This window comes from Orycteropus afer, unplaced genomic scaffold (assembly GCF_000298275.1).
Source record: "Orycteropus afer afer isolate SDZICR_OR568_19922 unplaced genomic scaffold, OryAfe1.0 scaffold00182, whole genome shotgun sequence".
Lineage (NCBI taxonomy): Eukaryota > Metazoa > Chordata > Mammalia > Tubulidentata > Orycteropodidae > Orycteropus > Orycteropus afer.
The window spans coordinates 867251-882022 of record NW_006921769.1 but is presented as its reverse complement, the minus strand read 5'-3'; the positions used below and the strand labels follow the sequence as shown (position 1 = coordinate 882022).

The 14772-nt window shown below is 36.3% G+C and overlaps 1 protein-coding gene across 1 annotated transcript in view; it reads left to right on the top strand.

Moving 5' to 3' along the window:
- The window catches only part of ARHGAP18 (Rho GTPase activating protein 18), a 191654-nt gene that overhangs the window by 144488 nt on the left and 32394 nt on the right, over positions 1-14772 (top strand). The window contains 3 exon segments of the mRNA XM_007947358.2: positions 5709-5786; positions 9015-9174; positions 10919-11001. Of these exon segments, the coding sequence (XP_007945549.2) occupies positions 5709-5786; positions 9015-9174; positions 10919-11001 (321 nt within the window).

The window sequence follows — 14772 nt, the reverse complement described above, 5'->3', positions numbered from 1 at the left end:
TACCGTTGATCACCTCTCATTTTTGTGTACCATACCCCATCCACCCCTAAGTGTGTGTCTCGGCATCATCTTTCATTATCCCTATCCCCTCGATGACCATGGACCTATTGAAGAGACCGGAATACTTCTTGTCAAGGATTCTTGGCTTTGAGTATTGGGTAATTTCTTATTGTTTCTGAATTATAGCTTCCTTGCCTTTAAAATAAAGATAGAAATACTTAATTTTGGGGTACTTTTTTTTTAGTTTTTTTCTATTGTAAATTGGGGTGTTTCTAACTTCCTTACTGCTGGTTTTAGTTTTCAGCCTTTTTGTACCTACTGAGTAAGTGGTCTTCAAATTGTTATAAGACATGGACTTTCGTGGTGACGTAGTACCTAAGGTATTTGACTGCTAACCAGAAGGCTAGAGGTTCAAAGTCACCAGCCATTCCTCAGAAGGAAGATTGGGCAATCTACTTCCCTAGAGATACCACCTCTGAAACCCAAGGAGGGGTTGCTATGTGTTGGATTTGATTTGATGGCAGTAAGTTTGGGTTTGGTTTTATACCCAATTATATATTTTAAATTTGACACTTGAAATTATAGTAACTTTAAATATACACAAAAGATATAATTTCTGGTTGTTGTTGTTGTTGTTGTTAAGTGCCGCCAAGTCATTTCCGACTCATAGCGACCCCATGCACAGCAGAACGAAACACTGCCCGATCCCGCGCCAGCCCCACAATCCCTGCTATACTTGAGCCCATCATTGCAGCCACCATATCAATCCATCTCCTTGAAGGCCTCCCCCTCTTTCATCGCCCCTCCACCCTACGAAGCATTACATCCTTCTCCAGGGAATGGTCCCTTCTTACAACATGACCAAAATAGGTGAGACGAAGTCTGGCCATTCTTGCTTCCAAGGAGCATTCTGGCTGCACTTCCTCCAGGACAGATCTGTTAGTTCTTTTAGCAGTCCATGGTACTTTCAGCATTCTTCGCCAGCACCACAACTCAAAAGCATCAACTCTTCTTTGGTCTTCCTTATTCATTGTCCAGCTCTCACATGCATACCAGGTGATTGGAAATATCATGGCTTGTGTCAGGCACACCTTAGTCCTCAAGGAGATATCCTTGCTCCTCAGCACTTGAAACAGTTCCTTCGCAGTTGACTTTCCCAATGCTACACGTCGTCTAATGCCCTGACTGCTGCTTCCGTTGGCATCGATTGTAGAACCAAGCAACGTGAATTCCTTGACAACCTCAATCTTCTCTCCATTTATTGTGATGCTGCTGCTCATTGGTCCAGTTGTGAGGATTTTTGTTTTCTTTATATTGAGACGTAATCCATACTGCAGACTGTATTCTTCAACCTTCATCAGTAGGTGCCTTAAGTCGTCCTCACTTTCAGCAAGCAAAGTTGTATCATCTGCATATCTCAGGTTGTTAATGATTCTTCCTCCAATCCTGATACCACGTTTTTCTTCATACAGTCCAGCTTCTCGGATTATTTGCTCAGCATATAGATTGTATAAGTGTGGAGAAAGGATACAACCCTGCTGCACTACCTTCTTGATTTTAAACCATGTAGTGTCCCCTTGTTCTGTTTGAACGACAGCCTCCTGGTCAAGGTACAGATTCCTCATGAGTACAATCAAGTGCTCGGGAATTCCCATTCTTCTCAATGTTATCCATAATTTGTCATGATCCACACAATCAAATGCCTTTGCATGGTCAATAGAGGAACAGAGGAACAGTCAGCCAGGTGGGGGTGATACGAGAGGTCTCCAACAGCAGGACAAACTTGTCTGTCGGTTTGTCCTACTGTGGTGACATGTAGATGTGAGTTTTGAGGCTGAGCCTCTGGTGTTTAAAACCCAGGGAGATGCACCTGGTGCACAGGTAACAGCCCAGCTTATAGACTGAGACAGACTAGGAAGAAGGAAGAGGCCGTCCACTTCTGAAAGAATTGGCCAGGGGAAACCTTATGAATAGCAATAATTTCTGGTATAATATAAATATTGACATTTTAGGATGGAACTTGTATTATTCTTTTAAATGTATCCAAAAAAATATAAATGCCACAGCAATTTGATACTCACTATCATTTGTTAAAAATTTCACAGTGGAACTGCCTCATAGGGTTTCCAAAGCTGTAATCTTTACAGAAGCAGACTGACACATCTTTCACCCATAGAGCAGCTAGTGGCTTTGAACTGCCAATCTTTTGTTTGCAGCCAAGTGCTTTAACCACTGTGCCACCAGGACTCCTATATACATGCAAGCTCTCCTTGATCAATGGGAAATTTTACATAGTTCTTTTTCCCCCTTCCTTGAACTTATGTTTTCACTCCATTTCCTCCGTAAAATTCTACCCTAATATACTACATACTCAAGCTTTAAAGTTTTTAATGTTAATTTATCATGCTTTTACCATAAAATTTTAAATACAATTTTAATTTTTAAAACATTTCTTGCATAAGTATTTCTAAGAGTTAATAACATTTCTTTTGCATATAGTTATCTTTGTAGTTAGTAGTATAACTCACTGCTGTTGATTCAGTTCCAACTTGTAGCGACCCCTCCTTTGGTTTCTGAGGTGGTATCTCTATGGAAGTAGATTGCCCAGTCTCCCTTATGAGGAGTGGCTGGTGGGTGTGAACCTCCAGCCTTCTGGTTAGCAGTCAAATGCCTTAGGCACTACACCACCAGAGCTCCTAATTGTTAGTATACATGGGTGAACATGTACAAACTTTGATAAATAAAAAGGAAGAGGTAAAATTATATTTGAAATACATATATTTCTTAATGAAATATATCTATGAATGAATATTGTTATTCCTAGATTGACATATATGTTTCAACAATCTCTAATTCTACTTTTAATTTTTATTAGTATAAAAAACCAAAACTTTGTTTCCATAAGAAATAAAGGAGAATAAAAATAGTTTGCTTTTAGATAATACTTGCATATATATTTGTATCCACTCTGAATTATAAGCAGAAAAATCACAATGATCTAGCATGAAACATATACATACATGCATACATACATACATATATACATCTATATGTATACACACATATATATACATGTATATGTGTGTGTGTGTGTGTGTGTATATATTTGTTGCTGTTATGTGCCATCAAGTCGGACCTGACTCATAGCAACCCCTCCTTGGGTTTCCGAGGCAGTATCCTTACAGAAGTAGATTGCCCAACCTTCCTTCTGAGGAGTGTGTGTATATATACATATATATATATATGTATGTATGTATGTATACACACATATATGTGTGTGTATACACACACACACATATATATATATTATTATTTTTTTAATCTATCATCTGACAATTCAATTAAGTCCTTCAGGTTTGTTCAATGTAAAGAACTGGAAACCACTGACTTACAAAAAGATTCATTACAATTAAGATGAGTTCACTTCCTCAATTTTTGAGAAATGTACCAGTAAATGCCATTAACAAACCTTATTCAATGTTTATTAATCGTGTGTGTTATTTTTATTTTTTGCTCAAAGGTATAGTGTTTAAACTATTTTAAAAATAAGAAAGTTTTGAAAAAATAGAAATATTGTTAACTTTAAATTATGGAAATAGTCTTATAGCCTAAATAAGCAAATCACACTGTCAAATTAATCACCCAAATGAGACGTACTTTGCATCCAGAAGGTCTTACTTAATTTTTCAATTTATGTAAGTATATGTATTTTAAGAAATACTGTGAAAATTAATGATAAATTAGACTATACCTTGTGAGATCAATTAACTAAAAGCAGCATGATGAAAATATGTACATCAATATAGTTATTTTCCATTTCTAAGACTTAACAATAAGAAAAACTATGATATTTATATTTATTTATTATTATATTGCATTATTTATATTTTAATAATAGGATATCATGTGGTAGCTGAAAATATTATTTTCTAAGTGAGAAATATGAGAAAACACATGGAATTCCTTTAGTCTATATATACGTATCTTAGGAATCTCTAGTCTTCAGCTTTAGAGAGTAATAAAAGAGACTCAAATATAAAATCCTGAAATTAACCCCATTCAGTTATTTAGAATCACAGTAAATTTTTCCTGTGTATTTAATGAGAATGAAAGGCATATACTGTTGAAACTAATTTTTTCTAGCAGCTAGCATATAATTTTATTTTTTGTTAATAGGCAATAGAAACATTTTAAATATTTTATAAGATGAAATAGCATGAAAATTGCCTGGGCATTGAATACATTTTTGCATGGTAAGATTGAATTAATTTGATTTTAAATTCTCTATTGAGTAATGCCTATCTGATCTAAAATAATTCATGTAAAACTTTTCACGGGGTGTTTTATCCATTATAACTTGAAAAATGTGGTCCTGAAAAATATTCCAGTTGAATTTTAGAAAATTCATATACTGCTTTGTCTGGTCAAAGATATTTTTCTTTATAGCTAATAATAAATCCTTAGGGTAATTTTGAGACTACTCTTCAGTTTTACCAGAGTCCCTTAAGATCAGTGCATTTTTTGGAAGTAATCCAGGGATAGAAGATGTGAGGTCATTAAAGAAAATTTACCATCTTTTCTAATGTCTACACAGTACAATATATCTGATGTCAGTACATCCAGACACAGGTCAAAAGGCCTCTTATAAGGCCATGCATTGCTCCTAACAGATAAGCAAGGGAAGAAGAGTAAGCTCTATGTTTATAAAGCCCTGGCTAATCATTAAAGGAGGCGTCTCTGACAGAATAAATTATAATTTTACATTCTTTTGGTATTCTGGAAGCTTTTATGCTTTAGGACGTACAGAGAGTATTATACTAAGTAAGATTCAGGCTGAGTGAATGGTAGGTCTGTCTTTATAAAGTAAGAGAAGACCATTTTGAAAGGTAAATGCTTGGACAGGAAGGGAAATCTATATGATACTAGTAAATGTTTCATATTTAAATTGAAGACATGGAAGTCAAAGTAGCAGAGCACCCCTATAAAATCTTTGTGTACTGCCAAGGAATTCATATTCCATTTAGAAGACCATTCTGCCAAGAAAGTAACCACTCTTTTATCTTCTTCCCAGATTCTAAGAGTTTGTCATTAACTTGTCTCCATTTGCTTGTGGGTTTCTGCTTTTTTAAAAAGTCTCTAATTGTGATTTTAGTAGGGTTCTGGACACAGTGAGGTCTGTATGTGTTCATTGGACATTGGACATGATTGAGAAGTTCTAGGCATCAATTGTTTTTCATTTCTTTACCACCTAAAGCTTAAAAGACAAACAGGAATATTTGAAAACAAGTTTTTACTTTATATCATAAATAATTTTTTTGAACAAACTAAAAATGATACATAAATGTGCAAGTACTAGACTTTCATACGATTTATTTGATTGCAAAATGTATGTTTCTGAAAAAGCAGAAACATGGGTGTTTTTAGTTGCATCTTCTTTCTTTCTTTGTTTGGAGAACTATAGCTGTTGTGTAAAATTACACATTTCTGTTATAAAGGAGAATACGATCCAACATTTTTAAAAATTATAACTAAAGTTTTGGGACTTGCTGGTTTAAAGGATAGTAATACTGCAATAGCATTCAAAACATAGAATCCAGTTTGTGTGCCATTGTAATTAGTTTCCATTTATTTATATGAAACAGATGTTAAATTTGGAATGGTACCTGTTACGAATACCAAAATCAGAATGTTCTTCTGTTTATACACAGCTGATTTCTCGAATTGAAGAGGGAGGTTTGGAAACTGAAGGCCTCTTACGAATACCTGGAGCTGCCAGTAGAATCAAGGTAATCTCTTAGTCCTACTAATGTAACATTTTACTGTTGAGTTATACTTTTCCATTTTAAAAGCTAATGTGTCCTCCCCATCCTCTCTCCATTGCAAGTATAAAGTGGATAAAATAAAAACAATAAAACCATGTAAATTCGTTACTATTCACTTTTTCTCCACTCCCTTCTGTTTTTAATTTTTTTTAAAATCACTATATGACATATACCACTACTACAATAAATAAATATGCAAATGATTTGACTCTGTCTAGTTTGCAATAATAAAATAGAAACAAAAGTAAACGAGCAATAAGAGTGATTTCTTTCTTCTGATGAACAAAGAACACGAGTCAAAATATTAATAGAGGGGTGGTGATGGAGCTACTGGATGGCACAGTGCTTAAGAACACAGCTAGTAACTGAAAGGTTGGCAGCCTGAATCCACCCTGAGGCCCCTTGGAAGACTACAGCCATTAAAAACCCCATGGAGCACAGTTTTACTCAGAAGCACGTGGGGTTTTGCTTTGGTTATGGATTTAGTCAGGATGAGTTATGTCAGTTGAATTAAAAGGGACAAAAAGGGAGGATCATAGACTCTCCCAGGTGAGTGGAGTAGGGCTTTTGATAATAATCCCTAAGAAGTCATCAAAAAGACTTTTTTGAGCTGTCAAAATGAGGCTCCTGAGTGGAGCGCCTTCTCCTGTCTGTTCACCATTCCTTATCTCATTATATCCAGGGTAGCATGAGTCTGGCTTATGAAAGAGGTGTGGTAACCTCTTTCCTAGAATTCCCAGTTGTATACCCTTATCTCCCTCATTTTTTTTTCTCTCTAGATAGCATTTTCTTTCCCATTTTCCTCTAATACTGTGTGTCTTTGTGGTTTCATCTCGTTTGCCCAACTCATGCTGTGGGGAATTAAGTTTCCAATGAATGTAGGATAAAGGTGGAGTTACCCTACAGGTTGTCCATAATACATAATGATGTGCTGTCCAGAGACTTGCATTTTTAAGAGCGCTCAGACTTGGAATTGTGGCTCTGTCTGGAAAATGTATGCAAGCAATGTTCTTGGTTTTTGGTCACTACCTGTCTCTCTTACCCTAGCTACCTTCCAAGCTCAGCTTTATGTCTAAACTGAGATAGCACAAATAGCTGCCATATCCACTATATTGTCTTCCTGAATTTGAATTCGCAAGAGAAAATAGGATGGAAAGCAGAGATAGTCTGCTCATTCATTTCAGAGCTAGTCTATATGAAATAATTTGCTCTGGAACAGTGTGAAATGGTTGTTGGTGGGTGCACACTGTCCTCACCAGTGACTTTGTTTTTTGGTGCTCTGATGCTGGCAGGACTGGAATTGCTATTCACACATTCCACAGTTTTGCATCACCGGCTTATTTTGATAAGCTCCTTCAGTGTAGAGCACAGGTCTCCTTACTTAGCTCTTAGTACATAATGATCTCAGCTCAACAGTATTTGAGTAATTTGATATACCCTGCTTACATGTTCAGCTTGTGTCTCTGGATTTGGTATCTGATACATAAAACTGCCTGAAAGAGTTTTGATGTGTCTGTAGATTTGATAACTGGCCCTTGTCTCATCTCACTTACTAACATCTAAGGCAGTTTCACCTCAAGTCAATAGTATTGGCTGTGATTCTGGGATAAATGAGAAGTACATTTCCTTACAGGATATATCTTTTTTTACTACGCAATAGTGCTGGAGTTCTACATTCAATTGCTGACCACACCCTCCCCTGTGAGATATTTTTGTAGGTACACTATGCTAATGGTTTTTAAAGTAATACTTAAAAACAAATTTGTCATAGTATAGTAACAAAAAAGTCTTGCAGAGGAGGGCAGGGTTGCCCCCCCAAAAGAAAAAGTAGGATATGTGCATTATTTGTGTAAATATACGGTAATCTCTCAGAAACAGGTAACGTGACTTCATATTACCCATATCAGAATGATCACTGCTTCTCAGCTCCCTGTTCAAAGCACTTGGGCCCCTGCTAGCCGAGCATGGTGGCCAACTCACAGAAGTGAAAAACATGTTTGCTTTAATACAGAATGGTGAAAAATATATAATGAATATTTTACTTTGTCACAGTAAGGCTGTTAAAAGGACCAGTTCAACTAAGTGTAATATCTAGAAAGCCCAGTTAAATGGATTCAGCTGGCTCTACTCTTCAACCCAGCCTGTTGTCACCCACCAAATTATGCAGCAGCTGGTCCATTATAAATAATTTAAAGAGAATACACACAATTTTTGGTTGCCCCCCACACACTTCTTTGTACTCTTCTCTCACAGTCTCTGTCTCTGTCTTTCTGTCTTTCTCTCTCTCTCTCTCCTATTTCTAGGATCATCTTCATGTATTCCATTTATTACAAAAATAATTGGTATAGAAATTCGTGGATATGCTGAGGAGAAAAATGTAATAAATTCATTCTGAAAGAAGAAAGCCTTGAGAGAACCTTTTCAAATAATAGAAGGAAGTGACAGAAACTTGGAAGGGTTTCTCACATACTAGGATTTATGCCACAGAGAAAAGCATACAGAAAATAGTAATTTTGAAACAAAATTGATTTATTAGTAATAATTTGCCTGGCAAATTTTTGTAGCATCCTTGGGGTAAATGAACTAGATATTTGTAATCCTACATGGACTCAAACTACTTTCTGTGGCTGGCAACAGGACGGCTATGCCACTTATGGCCTATGCATTTAAGACAGGTGTACTGATATAATTTAATGCTTAATTTGCTATAGGATTTGTTTTTCTGTTTCCCAGAGATAACTGATCTGCTTTAAGCCCAGAGACTGATTATGTAGTTCAGCTGTGTATTACTTATATGTAATATAGTTTTTATTTTTAAATGATTTTTAAAATTTGATAAAGAATTATCATGTCTAGGTGAAGCCCCCAGATGAAAAGACCATATCTATTAGTCTTTCAATTAAGCATTTACTACCAAAGTTTTGCTGAATCTCTGAGGAATTTGAAAGCTTTAAAATGTTTGGTCTCTGTGCTGTGTTTTCATTGGTAAAGTACAGTTAGAGTGGAGGAGGGGAGGGGTAGTCTTTTGAGTAACAGGGAAATAGTGGCCTTACTTACTTTCAGGAATATTTTTGAAAGTAGAAACTCTTATAAAGTAAGAAATGTATCAAACTTCAGAAAAAAAATGCACTTACTGGTAGTTTTTTTTTTTTTTTTTTTTTCCTTTCTTCCTCCTTTCCTTCTGCCTTTCAGAGTCTTTGCCAAGAACTTGAAGCAAAGTTTTATGAAGGGATTTTTAATTGGGAAAGTGTCAAGCAGCATGATGCAGCCAGCCTTCTGAAGCTCTTCATTCGGGAGCTACCCCAGCCATTGCTCAGTGTAGAGTATCTCAAAGCCTTTCAGGCCGTCCAAAGTAAGTGCCGTCCCACTTTGGAGCCATCCTCGTACCACTGCCATCCATATTGATTGTTTTAAAGACAATCTGTATGACAAGGAATATAACCAGATACACATATTGACTCAGTGATGTCAGTGGATACTCAAATACTACATGTTGTTTTCCTTTTCCTATATAAATATACATCTCTGACTAAGTAGTTAATAGAGTGTTGTCTCTGAATACAGATTAGTTGTATGACATTTAAGCAATACAATATATTTTAGTGCTTAAACCTGAAACTCCACATTTCTTTTGTAATAGAATGAATGAGTCACATAAGATCTCTGATACATTTTTCTTGCCAAGTGTTAAAAGCAACACTTATTGGAGAAGCTGTGGATTAACAGTTACCATAAAAGCATAAAGAGATGTGGCAGTCTGTCAGCATTTCTTCAGAAATTAAATTATGAAATTGTCACGCAGAAACATGGAACAAAGCATTTTGGTGGAAGGCAACAAACTCTTATGTCTTGCCATTTTGTGATCTTAGGCAGGCTCCAGATGAATGTCTCAAATAGCTCTTGATTTCTTTTCCAGTGAAGATAGAGATAGGATGAGGTTTATGTACTGGCATGATTGTCTCTTTTACTGTTTGAGGCTATCCAAAAAAATTTTCGTAACCACTCAAAAGTGGCTGTAATTAATCTTCCAAACTAAGACACTAGTGATAGTAAAATGGGGGCAGTATTCATGATCATGGAGAGTTAATATCATGGTGCTAATTAGAACTGCTATAGACCATTCATAAAGTATATAGTATTGGGATGATTCCCATGAGTTAATGGTATCAGTACTTCTTTAAAATGTCTTAGAGAGGACTGACTGAACTTATCTTCTATCTAAAATATATTTTTTAATGGTTAAATTGTACTATTTTGCATAAATTCATTGGATATGGTTTAAAATACTGAAGTTATTCCTGAGAAACAAATACAGGAGTGATTTTGTATATCCTTGAACCAATCAACTAACTCATTGCCATCAAGTAGAGTCCAACTCATGGTGACCCCCATTGGGTTTCCAAGGCTATAAGTCTTTACAGAAGTAGATCACCCCACCTTCCTCCCAAGGAGCAGCTGGTGGGTTTGAACCGCTGACCTTCTGGTTAGCAGTCAAATGTCTTATTCCCTACGGGCATCATTTAACTGGAATAAGAGCCACTGAAAATGATGCACGCGTCAAGAATGATAATCATCTTTTGTTGTTGTTAGGTGGCATCACATCGATTTCAATCCACGGTTGTAATTCATTCCATGAACATTTATTGAGCACTGATTGTGTTTTACATACCCCTGTTAGAATTGACAGACTCAACCCTGTAGTTTGTTCATTAGCCATTTAAAATAAAGAAACTTCACTGTTACAGATGCACTCTGACATCATATCACGGAAGGCCTCATCTTCTATGTCTTTTCATTGGAAAATAATTATCACACAGAAGTTAAAATTATTTCCAAAGCACTGTTGAGTGTCTGCAAACATAAGGCTACTTGTCATATGATCATAGTTGGAAGTGAGCATTCTGAGAGAAGCAGCACTGTAACAGCAGCTGCTTTTACTGATCTCCCACAAACACACGCTCAACAAGGCTTGCTGCTCAGTCGTTGTGTCTTACATTTCACAGTCATATTTGCGCCAAATAACTTTTTTTCTTGAAAAAAAGAAAGTAAAGAGAAATGTTCAGGAAAGAGTTCATGTTTACTTAATCTGTCTGCAGACCTTCCGACCAAGAAGCAACAACTACAGGCTTTGAATCTCCTTGTCATCCTCCTACCTGATGCAAACAGGGATACACTGAAGGTCAGCTGGATTTGTTTACATTAAATCTCCCTTAGAATGAAGCAGAATTATTTTTCTTTCTTTGTGGCATCACAATATGATGTATATCTTGAAAATGTCAGCATAATAGGCTACCAAAAAGAGGTATGTTTTTAAAAAAAATGTTGAAAGAAGACTTTAAGCTCTTTATTCATTTATTTATTGGGTTAGCTATATTATTGATATTTGGAAAAGTGGCATGGGGGGGCAGTTTGACCTCCTGCTGGGTCTTCTGCCAGGTCTCCTGGTTCTGCTGCCGCCATTTCTCTGCCATGCTGCTCGCCATGGCTTTCTGTCTCCGCAAAGCGTTACGGCTCTCTGTCTCCTGGGTTGAGGAGGTTCAGCACAAAGATCTCATGTCCTAAGTGTCTGAAGGACGTGATCCACTCCTGGCTCTTCTTGCTTGATGGTAGTGAGGTCCTCCCTTTCTGCCTCTGGGAGGGCTCATCTTAAACCTAATGGGAATGGCAAAACTGACCAATTCCCTCATTAGGTTTCCATATACCTTATTTGCATGGTCCCACCCCCAACAAAGGTGCTGTGTACCTTATTTATATTATTAGCATGCTGTAGTGTAGTGCCTAAAGCACTTGACTGCTAACCAGAAAGCTGGCAGTTCAAACCCACCAGCCACTCCTCGGAAGGAAGGTTGGCCAATCTACTTCTGTAGTGATACTGCATCGGAAACCCAAGGAGGGGTCGCTATGAGTCAGGTCAGACTTGACGGCACATAACAACAACAACAACATTCAATGCTATTGGGAGGCCACAAGCTCCCCACATTTACAGAGTCCCGCTCAGTCATTTGGTGGTAGTTAATAAGACTATGGCTATAGAAGGACCATATTAAGTAATACATCGCACTTCAGTATTATTGAGATTTTTTTTTCACTCAAGATTTTACTAGAACATTTATGCCATAACTAATGATTAAGGTTCATTTATTAATGAGACCATGAGTAATTTTTGTTTTTTTCTTCATATTTCTCTGCATTTTCCAAATTCATTGATTATATATTTTAAAGTTTAGTGAGCATATATTAATAAATTTAACAATGAATGTTTTTTAAAATACTAACATTCATTATTTATAACCCACTATTGCCTTTAACTAAAATATTACAATTGTTTGCAGTAAGAGTATAGTAACAGAGTTTGAAATAAGTCATAATGGTGAGCTTGAAATGTTTGTTAGACCAATTCAAACAAATTGTGGTTATTTCTCTTAAGACTTATCCTGAGTTTCTGGTATATATTATAATTTCAAAGTGATTTGGTGTAATATTCAAACAATTTAATATCATTTACTCTGAACATCATCAGTAGCTTTCATAGTATTCAATGGATCACTCTGCATTGACTTCATTTTCCTTAAGGGCAAAAGTTTACAGAATAATGTACAGGTAAGGGCAATACCCTTGCTTCTTTAGCCCCTGCATTTCCTGCTGTTTAAATTGTCAAGAAATGAAAATAGTGATAGTTCTTTAATGTCCACGGAATGAATGTTAGTACTCAACTTTTCTGGATAAAAGCAGCCTATGAGGATGACTGGGTCAAAAGCAGTACACCTGCTACAGGAAAACTTCCAAGGAGTTATTCTCTTCACTAAGTCAGAAAAAAATATTTTGTTCCAGTGATTGTCAAATGACTAACTGACAAGGTAACGTTAGGTTATATTTTGATGTACTTTTGAGACTTATGCCAACTCCAGAAAGGGTTCCATTCGTTTTATGACCAAGGCTGTCATGTATGGATGTGTAGGTTCTGACCTAACAGGGATATTCAACCCAGGACAAAGTGGGAGCTGATTTCCAGCCTATCCTCTGTTTTCCAGCTGCACATCACCACAGGACTTCATCTACCCAGAAAGAGAAAAGAGCATCTTTTTTCTTACTCACTTGAAAATGCCAGTCCAGGTGGTGGCCCTGTGAATGAACACATATAAAGTTGAATGGAAAGACATAATTTAGTTTAAAATATACCAATACTGGTCGTTGTTAATCTGATTCTTGGCAACTCCATATGTCCTGGTAGAACTGGGCACCATAGGATTTTAAATGGGATGTAGGGTTTTGAAGTAGATTGCCAGGTCTTTCTTCTAAGGCACTTCTATGTGGATAGAAGCCCTCAACCTTTCAGTTAACAGTGTAGCATGTCAACTCTTTTTGTGCCATGAACTCCTTTTAAAATTTACCTAAATTCAAATGACTTCACATAGTTATAGGAGGAAACACTTGATCTAATATGGTTCCTATTGGGCGAGGCTGGCCTAGAGCTCTTCTTTGGGCATTTCTTCAAAGTCTCAGGTATATTGTTTTAAGCATAGACTGTTTATAAACCAGTTTTAAATGTTTTAGCATCATTTTGGCTTTTGTATATAGGAGCAAAATATTATAACTAAGGCGGAAAATTGGTTTATTTTTTGTCAAAAACTGGCAGATGCAAAAAAAATTTTTACTTAAGCTTTAGTGTCTTAATGAACTAGCTCTGATGAACGTTTTAAATAAGAATGTTAATAATAGAATCATGGAAATAAATATGGCCTCTGTGCAAGAGAATAAACCATAAATGTAGTTCTATGAGAGAGAAGAGACTCTATTGCAAAGTAATGTCAGGAAGCCTACCTTGAAGTCTTCCAACTTACCAAGTACCAGAACCACTCATTCAGTTGTCATTTGGAGGAAAAGGATCACGAGTTGCGTTGAAGAGTTCTGCAACACACCTACAGGTGAGAAGGCACCGTGTTCAATACTAGTCCTGGCATCTGCGCAAAGTTATAGGTATCTGTGGATAAACTACTTAACCAAAATTCTTTTACCTTTGAATGTTGTCCATTTGGACCAATTATACCTGCCTTTGGCATGGAGGATTTTAAGATGTCAACAAACCATGCAGGGTAACATTTGTCTTCCCGTTTTGCAGTATTAGGAAGCACGTTACATGCATTGACTTAATCCTCACAGGCTATGTAATCAGTTTTCCCATTTTCCAAATAAGAAAAATGTAAAGATCAGAGAGAGAAAAAGTTTCCCCAAGATCACCCTAGTAAGTAACTGTGTAAGTAACTGTAAATAACCAGTAAGTAAGTAACTAGTAAGTAACTGTGCTGGGACTCAAACTCAAGTTTTCAGAGAGCGCATCGGTGATATTTTGACAACACAGTGTTAAAGTAAATACTTCCCAAAAAAGGCAGTTCTTGTACTTCCAGTGAAGAGAAAATGCTGCAGTTCTTCCAGCAAGGGCTGGGCTTGCATCTTATTATTTATTGCATATCTATATATACTCACACATGGACTCTAGGATTCTTATGGTAATATTTTGAATAAATGTATTGCATACGTACACCACAATTAAAATGGTTTATTACCTAATCACTGTAATTTATGCCCAGGAAGAAAGAGATATGCTGGTCCCCAAATAATTATTCTGGTCTCTATGGAACAAAATTAAATATTTCTTCCAAATCTTACCAATTAATCTTTTGTCCTCATTTGAGAAAATGTGTTGTTTTTATATAACCTTATGCTCGTATTACAATTTAACTTTGTCAGCGCTGCACCAGAAATTAGATACATAAATCTCTTTGTTAGATATTAAGGCTATGCCTTTAGTTTGTTTGAGAATTTTGAGGTCTATATAGCAGCTAAACTTGTTCAAGATCAAGCTGTTAGCACTTAGAACGATTTTTTTTCCCCCTAATATCTTGTGTGTTCTATGCCCTCCTATTTTTTCTTTCCATGTGTTTCTTTTTCA